The 11,927-nt window shown below is 51.7% G+C and overlaps 1 protein-coding gene across 2 annotated transcripts; it reads left to right on the top strand.

The window, feature by feature from the left end:
- The first annotated feature begins 457 nt into the window (after positions 1-457).
- On the top strand, positions 458-6,576 carry MSX2 (msh homeobox 2). 2 transcript variants are annotated; one of them, XM_047851701.1, is made up of 2 exons: positions 458-955; positions 4,838-6,576. In XM_047851701.1, exons 1-2 carry the CDS (start codon positions 577-579, stop codon positions 5,260-5,262), a joined length of 804 nt encoding a protein of 267 aa, XP_047707657.1. In that variant the 5' UTR covers positions 458-576; the 3' UTR covers positions 5,263-6,576. The 2 variants fall into 2 exon arrangements, with proteins under 2 accessions (XP_047707657.1, XP_047707749.1); XM_047851793.1 differs by having other exon boundaries at positions 458-983; positions 4,838-4,944.
- The last annotated feature ends 5,351 nt before the right edge of the window (positions 6,577-11,927 follow it).

Here is an 11,927-nt window from a genome sequence, read left to right as displayed (position 1 = left end):
AAGGATGCTGGCCCCTGCTTTCAGTGTTGTCTCCTACAATTGTAAAGTTAGCCCGGTTTCCACGCATAGTAGGAGCTTCACAAATGTTTTTGCAGTGTGAGTTGGAGATTTTAAACTCGTTCTGGCGGTGGGGGTTGGGGAAAGTGGTATGGGCGCGAGGTGCCTTTTTAAAAAGGGGTCAAAAGAGAGAAGAAATGGGACTCGGCGAACTTCCTCTTTAAATAATCGGCCTTAATTACGCCATGGACTTTTCAGTTTTGGCGTGATTATAACCCTTGAGGGATCGCCTAATAACAACTCTGCTGACTGCTCCTGTAATTAACTCCTAATTTATTTCAAACAGGAAAAAAAAAAAAAAGGCCCCAGCCTCTTCCTGGAGAGCCAATCAGACGCGAGCGTCTGTGGCGTCAGCGCCAGAGCCGGCGCGGATTGGCTGAGCCGAGTCTCCCACTTCCCCTTGGAGGAAAGGCACGGCTCCCGGCGCGCCCCTCCCGTCTCCCCCCAAAAAAGTTTGAGTCGCCGCTGCCGGGTTGCCAGCGGAGTCGCGCGCCGGGAGCTACGTAGGGCAGAGAAGTCATGGCTTCTCCGTCCAAAGGCAATGACCTGTTTTCGTCTGATGAGGAGGGCCCGGCGATGGTGGCTGGGCCGGGCCCGGGGCCTGGGGGCGCGGAGGGGGCCGCGGAGGAGCGCCGCGTCAAGGTCTCCAGCCTGCCCTTCAGCGTGGAGGCGCTCATGTCGGACAAGAAGCCGCCCAAGGAGGCGTCCCCGCTGCCAGCCGAAAGCGCCTCGGCCGGGGCCACCCTGCGGCCGCTGCTGCTGCCGGGACACGGCGCCCGGGAAGCTCACAGCCCCGGGCCGCTGGTCAAGCCCTTCGAGACCGCCTCGGTGAAGTCGGAGAACTCAGAAGACGGAGCCGCGTGGATGCAGGAACCCGGCAGATATTCGCCGCCTCCAAGTGAGTGAGCGTCCGAGCCGGACAAGGGGTAGGCGGGGGCGCAGGGGTACGGGGGAGAGCCGAGGGCCGGTGTCCCAGGCTGGGGGGGGGGGACGGAGACCCCCTCTGCACTACATGCCCGGGAAAGCAAGCCTAGGAGTTCTGGCTTCGTATCCGCGCATCGCGTGTTCGCGATCCCCTAGCTGTGCAAAGTATCCGACACAATTGAGGAGTCGCTGGTCTTTGAAGGGCGAATCCTAGCTGGGTTCGCCGGGTCGCTCGGTTATCGGTTTCTCTGGTCCTCGGCCCCGCGCTCCAACCATTTTGCTCACTTTTGGTTCACCGTCCAGCGGGTTTCTGTCCCAAGGAATGAAGGGGAATACACTTTTAATGAGCACGCGAATGTGTGCCGGGCAGAGGCGGAGGTGCCTTACCTCCTTTCAAAGTTTACAACCCAGCGAGATGTGCCCTCATCTTAAAGATAGACTGGCAGAAATCTAACCCCCGGCATTGGGTAGAAATCATTACCGTCCTCTGGGTCCCGATCCCCGGAAGGGATGGCGGCAGAGGCTGGTGCCAAGGCGCAAAGTCTCCCTTGTCGTCCCCGCAGCCAGTACCTTCGCAGGGAGCGGGCTGGGGTCAGGCGCGCCGGGCGCGGGCTCCGCTTGGCTCATAGTAATAATTAACAGCATTCCAGCAGCGCTTGAGAGTTCTACAAAGTGATGCTCATTAGTTCACCAGACCCTGATCATTGCTGGGACCCCCAGTGTAGGCAGAGGTACAGGACCGGTGGTTACCCCCTTTACAGACACCAGGCTTTAGGAGGACTGGACTTGCTTGACCCGGGTCACCAACAATGGCTGAATTGGGCAAAGGGTCCTGGTGTCCAAACTCTGCTCCTGTGCATGGTGCCCGGACCGCCTTTGATCCCTTTCCCCAAAGAAACCAAGAGGAGGTCCACACACCTGCACCCCGCTTCCTGCCAATGAGGCAAGACTTGGCCATGCAGGCCCAGGAGAATTTATTTCTCCTCCTGCCTTAGCATTTATTTTTGGGCCTGGGTCCTTTTGCATTTGGAGAAGTCATTCCCTATAGACTCTTTTATTTTTATTTCCTAGCCTTTAAGATTTCCCTACCCAGTGCACCTTTAGAAAAGGTGAGAAAGAGGGGGTCTGCGGAGGCACCTTTTCCAAAGCCAGTAGAATCACACCTTTCTCCATTCTCAGTCAGCCCTCAAGACTCGAGATGCATAGTATTTTGTGAACAAAACAAGGCCATATACCCAGGCCTCAGTGGCTGTCCCCTCTGGCATAGCTCTCCACCCTGTTAGAAACTCCGAAAGATTCAAAGGGTGTGGAGATTAAGGACTCAAAGAATTTAAACTCAAGTTTGCACAGTGCTTTATAGCACTTTTCACCATATTATCTTATCTGATCTCTGTGTGGCTGCAGCCGGCCTCCTGGTAACAGAGAAGGACATTTCAGCAGAGTTCAGAGGAATCTGCACACACTGTGTTTGGGCTTGACCAAAAAACAAAAAACAACCTTGGGAATATTTAATGATCACCTATCTGGTGTGGCAGACAGGGCTCTGGGCATTCTAAAATTTAGTACTCTGAGCCACACTACACGATATTTACCCATTTTATTGATGGTGAGATAGAGGCTCAGAAACTTGAAGAAACTTAATTTGTTAGACAAATCTTGAGTGCCCATGGATTTCTAGGCCTGGGTCAATGTCCATGAACACATTAAGGATTCAGGCCTTACTGAGAGTGGTGTCCAGAGATCAGAAATCCTCACTTCCTTAGGCCTTCAGGTCCTGGGATGGCAATTCCCCACTTGCTCTGTAAACAACCCCCCCCCCTCCCCACTCTGTGGAGATGAGCTTCCCTGCTAGGGGGTCAGGCAGTTGGGGGCTCTGGGTATGACCTTCAGGAGAGAAAAATCCAAGATTCTGGAGAAGGGATTTAATTTAAAAACAAAAACTGGTTCATTCGGTGCTTTGGGCCTAGAAATGGCAGTGGGAGCCCTGGGGCAGGAGCCTGGGGCAGGAGCCTGGGGCAGGAGCCTGGGGCAGGAGCCTGGGGCAGGAGGGAGCCACCTGCCTGGCCAGGTTTGTTATTTGGAGGAAGTAGGGTAACTGCTGTTTTGCTTTGTATAACCGCATCCATCCTTTGACTGGTTTAGAGAGGGGTGGCGAGGTAGGGAGTGTTGAGAGGAAGCCTCTGGGCTTTATGGCTATGATACACGTGTGCAATCCCTGTAGCCCGGGTTTTATCATTCAAATGCAGCCTCTAGAGCGGCCAGGATGACCGTTCGGGGCACAGATTTCTTCCAAACAGAGAGTAGGCTCAGGCTTAGACTCTAGGAGCTTGGTTCTGAGTTGAGACAGCTGGGTCCTCCAGAGAGCTAGGTCAGGTTTGGGAAGGGTGAAAGCGGGTCTCTGAGTCTCCCCACGGTGTTGTTAGTTTATTTGTAAATTACGAAGTAGGTGCCCCCCCCCCCCCGACCCCCCGTTTATTTAGGGATTTGCCTACGCAAAAGTCTACACTCCTGTGGTAGTTTCTTACCCATCCCTCACCCAGATTTCTGGTTTTGATTGATTGCAGAACCTACTGCTTGCTTTTCAGTCCCGAAACTGATGCTTCATAATGGTCACATTAGGGCAAATCCAGTTCTTGTTGGAAATCGAGGCTGGGTGGGACTTGTATCACCCTCAAGTATGAAGTGTAAACTCTTTCTTGGGCCATCGAAGTAACTAAACAAGAAATGTGACATTCTCCCCGTGAGTACTTTGGAGTTACTACTGTGGCTACTTTGGGAAAATTAGCATAGCTCGTAAAAGCCAAACGCAGAAAATTAATTGTTTAGCATTCTGCCTCTCAGCTCCACGCTCTTGCCCCCGCCTCCCTTTGAGGAAAAGAAGCCCCAAGTTAGTTGAATACCATGGAATCACAAAGATGCCCCGTCCCATGACTTCCTATAATTGAATCCATTTTAAATATGGAGGTTGGATGCCTTTGGCATACCTTTGTTTTGCGTGTTATTCCCTCTTTCTAAATCCTGGCGACAAACTAATCGTTTACACGTTTGCTCCAAACCAGAGAATGGGTAGGGATGACTAAGATGTCATCACATGCTCTCAACTCAGAGGCAGCATGATTTCCCCTGACATTGACATTTATGAGCGAGCTAATTTTTCCCTCCTTCTTAGTAAACTTTATATTACGGAAGCACCAGGCCAAGAAACTTATCCCACGTTCAGATCTGTAAAATGATGTTCAGGTTGTATAATCTGTAAACTGGATGGAATGACAGCCGCATGGCTGTTTATTGCATGGGGCGGCTCCCAATCCAGAGATGCTATTAATTGACCGCAGACCTTATCTGCACGATGATCCTTCATAAATATGCTGATGCGCTCCAACTTTTCCCGGTGTGGAGAGGGGACCAGCGCAGTTTAGAGGACCCTTTTCATTTTTCTTCTTATGGGATTATCTCAGCATTGTACAGAAGTGAGGATTATCATGAATCCCGCCCCCCCCCACCCCCCCATTTTAAAGACCAGAGAAATGAAGCTCGGAGGACGTGGGTTTTGTTTCTCAGAGAACATTCAGCTCCCTTGGCTCAGGAAGGGTCCGCTTATAGATATTCTATTTCCATTATCCATTATGCTGTGGGTTCCCATATAGATAGTTCTATGCACTGTTAAAATCCCAAGCTTTTTGTAAGAAGACTCGGTTTTTTAAATCAAGCATTTTATCCACTTAAATATGGTACTTCTCCCACAGTTTTGACAGAGGTCCCTTTCTGAAAGATGAAGAGAGGAAGGCCCGTGCAGGGGTGGACACACCTGGAGAGAAAGCCACTTTTGCTAATTCCCTCCCTCTCTGTTCTCTAGGACACATGAGCCCCACCACCTGCACCCTGCGGAAACACAAGACCAATCGGAAGCCACGAACCCCCTTTACCACGTCCCAGCTCCTCGCTCTGGAGCGCAAGTTCCGCCAGAAACAGTACCTCTCCATTGCAGAGCGCGCAGAGTTCTCCAGCTCTCTGAACCTCACAGAGACCCAGGTCAAAATCTGGTTCCAGAACCGAAGGGCCAAGGCAAAAAGACTGCAGGAGGCAGAACTGGAGAAGCTGAAAATGGCTGCAAAACCTATGCTGCCCTCTGGCTTCAGCCTCCCTTTCCCCATCAACTCACCCCTGCAAGCAGCATCCATATACGGAGCGTCCTACCCCTTCCATAGACCTGTCCTCCCCATCCCGCCTGTTGGACTCTATGCGACTCCAGTCGGATACGGCATGTACCATCTATCCTAAGGAAGACCAGCTCCATAGACTCCACGAAGGATGTTTGTTTAAATGGGTCCCCCCTCCCTCTCCAAGAAGGCTGTACCAAGCCGATACTCCTGCTCCGCAAACTTTGCATGCACCACCCTAAGTGGCTAGGCCCACAGGGCCACCGACATAGTTCGCATTTCTTTAGGCTGGAGGCACCAAGTCCCATTTTCTTGGTGTCATCTTTTAGATGCTCCCTTCTCCTTTCACAAAGATTGGCTCTGATGGTTTTTATATATAAATATATATGTAATAAAATATAATACATTTTTATACAGCAGACGTAAAAATTCAGATTATTTTGAAAGGCAAAATTTATATGCATAGTATCTATACTTTTTTTCTATATATCACCTTCCTAAAAGAGTCCATTTGTGTTCTTTCTTAGAGGAGGCACAGATTATTCGCTGAAATTGCTGACATTGGGTGATTTTGATGGGATGATTGCCTTCTGCTTAGGGAAAACAAAGATTCGAATTAGAAACTCGCCTAGGAATTAGATAATGGAGAGATTCCTCAAGAAGACGGGGACACATCATGTTTTTGCATTTTTACACGCATTAAAAAACACATTAGGTACTAGCATATTTGGCCCTCTATTTTTCCCTCTTTCTACATTGTTACAGGTTGTTAAAGTTTTAACTTTTTTTTTTTTTGGTAAGATCCATAAAAGGGGGTTGGGGATGGGAAGAGTCCTAAGGATGCCTTGGGGTAAGGTGGGACTTGGAAGTAACTTCCTAATTCCTCCCAAGGCTGTTGCTTAACTCCATTTCAGATAATTGGAGAGTACAAAGTTAAGGCCTGTCCGGGGAATTGACGGGTTCTGTGAAATACTAGGTAGGAGTCAGTCCTCACACATTGCAAAGGTGACTGGGGGGCGGGGAGTGTAGTTAATTCTCTGCTTAAAAAAAAAAAATATATATATCTTGTAACCATTACCTATATGCTGAATATTCTTGAACAATGAATAGATCCAGAAAGAAAAACAAATCCTGCTTTCTCTGTGTGTGTACCTGTTGTATGTGCTAAACTTATTAGAAAAATTTATATACTTTTTAACATGTTGGGGGCAGAGGGGAAAGCCATGTTTTGACTTGCTAAAAAAAATGGTCTTGTCAAACAGCCCATTTAGCTCCTGGTACTTCATCTTTCTATCAATCTCCCCCCTCCCCCCCCCCCCCAGTATACTTTTATCCCTTTGAAAGGGTGCCTTGTATAATTTTATATATTTTATTGAAGAGTTATTTCTTATCTCTTATTCTGAATTAAATTAAACATTTGTTTTATTGCAGTAAAGTTTGTTCCAAACAATTATTTTAAAGGGTGCTCTCTGTTCTTAGCTGGGTTCAACTCCAAAATGCCCCCAAGACTGGGGGATGGGGCTGGCGATTTTTATTAGGATGTTCGTGTGAACCAACGAAGAGTTGGGCCCAGATTCAGCCTGGGTTGGGGGAGTCGATCACCAATAGCGAACCAAGTACTTGGAGATAATTCCTCTGGCTGCTTGTGTTAGTCGTGGAATTGCTGTTCGGTTTTTCAAACTCTAGTGAAAGATGAGCTTAGAAGAAGTTGGGGGGGGGGGGGGTCCAGGGATCTGAGAGGTTGGTAGATGATCAAGGGAAAATCTTGAACTTGAAATCTGCCAGCTACCAAAAGGGCAACCGGTTTAAAACTGGGGGGAAGGGACCTATAGCTCTTTGCAAATGGGGATTGTAACTAGATGCATTCCCTGGGTTGGGAGGTGGGGGTGGTTGCCTGCTGCCCTTTCAGGAGTGTGTCAAATCGCATTCCGTTTACCATTCCTCACTCCTTCCAAGGAGATGGACCCCGAACAAATGCTCTTTTCGGTTTGAAGGGGGAAGGTGGTTCATTCAAGCCCCGTTTGCTTTGCAGCCTCCCTTTCCGCTGGGTACAGAACGGGGTCAGGCTTGGGTTTTGAGGCATCACCATTAAAGAAAAAAAAAAAAATCGCAGTGGGTGAGGGAGGGCGAGACGGATTTTAAATTCCGCTTTTTATTGCACAAACAAATCCGAAGTGGCTACTGGTGACACCTTTCTGAGGTCTGTTTTCGGATGAGAAACGACGGTGGCCCCGGGAACGCGGGCAGAAGGGAATCGAGAACTTCAGGCTGCGGAAGCGGATGGTAGGCAGATAGAAACCGGGCATCGACCAGGACTGGCGCTTTTCCGTCTCACGTTTTCACTGCGCCGACACCCCTTTTGGAGGTGGGCGCCAGGGACTGCATTTTCCCGCCCGGCGGAAGCTCCCGCGGGTCGGGCGACGAGTCTGAGATCTCCCAGCTCCAGCGCGGAGCGAGAACCGAGCCCACAGACCTGCTTCCAAGCTGGGGGCCGATTTCTGGCCGCTGCACCGCTGCGCTCCGGAGCTGAGCCCCGGGAGCGTCCCAGACCTCCCCAGTTTTCGCCTCTGCCATCCCGATGGGCCTCCTAATCCCAGCCCGGAATCCAACCGCCACGTTGGGTCCCTAATTAGCCCGTCCACCGAGCTTCCTTCCCGGCGCCGCTCGACCCCGCAGCCTCGGGCGATCTCAACCCCGGTTGGGGGATCCGGAGACTGCAGCTCCGGGTTAAGACAGCTTGCCCTCTGGAGGAGGGGTTCGCAAACCAGGGTGCGATCAGGAGAATTGAGACTGCGACCTGCGTGGCCGATGGGGTGGATTGGAAACGGTCTGGGCGACTGCGCATTAGCCCAATCGCCCCAAATCCCAAAGGAAAACTGAGGCCGGGAGCGAGAAAAAAAAGATGTGGCTCAGCCTCAAGCATACACATCCCAGCGCTACCAGGTGGATGGGGTTACCGAGGCGAGGATGCGGCAGGGCTGCGGGGGACCTCGACCACAGCCAGAGGCCCCCGGGGCCCAGGCGGTGCGGCTGACTCTGCGCCTCCCTTCTAACCTGCCCCGTGTTCGGGTTGGCGGTCGCCTTGGTCCCCACCTGGGTCAGGCTCTGTGCGCCAGGAGTTCCAGAGACCGGACTAACAACCTGAGGCAGCAGGACAACCCTGATTCACCTGGGACCCGCGAAGCCGCGCCTTGGGACTTAAAGCCGAAGATGCCAGTCCTCCCGTACTTTCAACGCTTTCACCAAACTCTTCTAGAAAGGCAGCTCTGCTTTGGGGAAAGAGGGGGAGAAGAAAGGAGAGGAAATCACATTTATGGAGCTCCTGCTCAGTGCGGACAGAAGTAGGCATTTCCTCGCACATTTCATGGAATCCTTGCACACCCCTTGGGGATGTGTTATTGATGCCATTTCATAGATGAGAAAACTGAGGCTCAGAGACGGTACTCACTAAGGTCACAGAGCCAGTAAGTGACAGCAGCAGAACTGAGGCCTAAGCATGAGCCTGGTGGAGGGCACGAGGGCTCGCAAAGACAGGCCCTGCAGAGGCTGTCTTAGACATAACGTGGGGGTCTCCAGAGCTCCCCAGATTGCCAAACCCAGAGAGCTCATCTCCGGAGCATTACTCTCCATCCCTTTCCCCACCTCACTGGCCAGCGGGGCTTTCCCTATCCCTGGGGACCTGGGACTCAGCCTCCCCACCCTCCCCACCCCTGCACCCCTGCGGAGGCGATGCTGGGGCAGGGCCGGCAGGAGGTAGGCAGCGAGGGCCTGGCTGGCTGGGAGCAGGCATTGGCAAAACGTCTGCCTGACCTGACTGAAAAGAGGATCCTTGCCTTTGAGCAGAACCTTGTCTGACCGAATGAAAACTCCCACGGCCATTCTTCGCTATAAAAGCCGCTCATTTGCCACGGGTTGGAGAGGCCATTCCCCAACCCCCACTCCCTCTCCATTGCTGGGTTTGGAATAAACATAAACCTCATTTATAAAAGAACCCACGTCAGACACACACACACACACACACACACACCCTGAAATCACAGGGCCCAGTTGGTGAAGTTGATTGTGCCTGTGTCCTTCTTCAGTGTAAAAAAAAAAATTAAAAAAAGATTTCCAGATTGGTGATGCTGTAGGCCTCTTTAATGAAATTGGTCAGACAGCAATGAAGAAAAGTCGGCTGTCAACTCCTGGACCCCTCTCCCCCTCTCCCACCCTACCCCACCCCCTCACCTCCTCCTTACTAGAAACTAAATAAAAAGCAGTAAAATTACTTTCCGAAATAGCCCGCTTCAAAGCAGAACAGAGTACCAGGCTTCGGGAGTCCTGAGTCTTGCCTTGATAAGGTTCATAATAATCAAATCCGAACTCCATCCACCTCCTCTGACTCTTGCCAACCTCCTCCGGACCCCTCTGCATTTGTTGATGAAAACACTTTGATGTCCTGAGTTCTCCAAACAATTATTATTATAATTTTAAACAACCTGGTATTTTCCATTACTAACGGCTCGGGCTTTGAAGTTACACCTCATAATTTCCTAAATTAAATAAATCATTTTAAGTTTGCACTGGGAGGCTTTTAATAGCGGAGAAAGGAATATCATTATCTTATTGAGACCCAATTGTGGTGGCTCCAGCTTGGCTGTAGCTGGGGGCAAAGTAGGCTCACTCTAACAGACATACTTTATTAACCTCCCATAACTCTTGAAAGAACATTTTTATATTTTCTTTGATTTCCCCCCTCCCTCTCTTGTTTTAAAGCTGTCCCAACCTTTAATTAGTGCCTAATATGAAAAGCATTATTTTTTTAATGCTATGTAATTTACCAGCGGCAACAGGCCAACTTAACAATTGTTTATTAGACTTGGTTTTTCACACAGGGCAAAGAATGCCTCTCCAAACCCAACTTTTCATGGGTGGTTGCACTAATTAATACAGTGTCTGAGGCTCCTAGGGGGTTTTTTAATATTGAAGCCTATGGGGGCGGAAGGGGGTTTTAGAAGTCCAGCTCCTGCCGACGACGTTCTCGCTCTGATTTCTTTCATGCTGTTTTGATCCTGTCTGTGGAGTCAGCACAGACAGAAAGTGTTCCCTGGCTCCGGAGACTCCGGGGATCCCGAGGCAACGGCCCCCAGGAACCCCAGCACCTCCACTTGTGATTCATGGCCCGTGGGCCCCAAGCTTGGGATGCAGGGAGCCCGTTGATCACCCTGGGCTTGGGGCGTGGACCCCCTTATCCAGCCAGGAGGGAGAAAGAGCTGGCTTGGGGCTGGGGCTGGGCTGGAGTTGGGCTGCTGGGGGCAAATGCCCGGGGCCTCCCAGGCACCAGGTGATGCTTGGCTCGGGGCACCGAACTGGCAGAAAAGGAGGCAGGGCCTGGAAAGGAAGAGGGTGAAGCTGGGGAGGGACCCAGGCCAGCAGGGCATCCTCTTCGTCCTTCTCACTTCTTTCTCTTCTGTCTTCCCCAGTCTTTGTCTCTCATTCCCCATCTCGTCTTTAGTTTCTTCCCTCCCCTGTTGCCCCCTCTTTCTTGTTCTTTTCTTTGCTACCTCTTTCAGTGCCCTCTCCTCAACTTTCATTCTGTTTCATGTTCACCCCACTTTACATCTTTAATTTTTTTTCTTCTCTCTACTCTCCTACTATCTATACAATTCCTCTTCCGTGCTCTCCTTCTAACCTTTATTTTCTTCTCTTTCTGCCACCTTGCTCCCCTGTTGCATCTCTCCATATTTTTTCCCCCCGTTTTCGATTTATTCTCATTCCCACTGTCACCTATGTGTCCCCTTCTGGCCCTTTGTTGCCCTTCTTTCTGCCCTGGTTCCAGCGTTCCTCCGGGATTCCCAGAGTCCGCCCCAGGGGTCCGCCTGGTTTCTCTGGGCGCTGCGCCCTCACGCAGGGGGCCCCTCGCCACCAGTCCCTTCTGCGCCCTTCCCTCCCCCGCTGCACCTGGACAGGGAGCAACGGAGAGACCCCTGGGCAGGAGGAGGACTATCAGCCGTTTTCTCCCTGACCATGGGCGTCGCGGGCGGAGAAAGGGCCGGGTCCCCGCGCGCAGCCCCCTCTGCCCCGCCCGCCGCCGGCCGCCCGTTTGATGTCGCGGGCCCGGCAGGAATGCGGCCGGGTTATCAATCACCCAGCTGGATCCTGAAGGTCTCGGCCTAATCACATTTAATTGCTCGTGGAGGCCCACTCTCGCCCCGGGCCGGCCGCCGCGCTCAATTACTCCCCAAATACCTGCCATCAATAAATGCGCGCTGACACCGGCCCGGCCCGCTCCGCTGGCCCGGGAGACCTCAGTCGGCCAGGCGCCCGCATCCCACCTCCACCCCACCCCCACCCGCATCATTAAACTTACACCTCGACGCCGCCGGAGGAGCAAGCCAAGCAGATAACAGTCCCCTCTTAGCTCTTCCCCAAGGGCCAGGCACGGGTGCCCAGCGATCTACACGCATCAGTTAGGTGGGGTCTCAGCACCGTCCGGAGATGCAGTTACCTCTGCGTTTGGGTTAAGGGAACTTTGGTTCCTCCATTAACGTGCCCAAGGTGGCAGAGGTAAGCAGTGACCCCACTGGGATAAGACCTAACGACCCGGCAATTCCACAGGCCTTGAGTGAAAGCACGAGGCAATAGTGCCTCCCAGAGGCTGGAGATTTACCTGGGGCCCCTGTGCTAAGGTGTGTGGGCCGGCACCTTAGGCCAGGTACCTCTTATAGGATCTTCTTTATTCCTCCCTGCAGCTTTGTGAACTATCCCCGTTTTTCGTGTCCCCATCTCCTAGATGAGGACACGGGG

Source organism: Prionailurus viverrinus, chromosome A1 (assembly GCF_022837055.1).
Source record: "Prionailurus viverrinus isolate Anna chromosome A1, UM_Priviv_1.0, whole genome shotgun sequence".
Classification (NCBI taxonomy): Eukaryota; Metazoa; Chordata; class Mammalia; order Carnivora; family Felidae; genus Prionailurus; species Prionailurus viverrinus.
The sequence above is the reverse complement of the archived record's forward strand: the minus strand, read 5'-3'. Positions and strand labels throughout refer to the sequence as shown.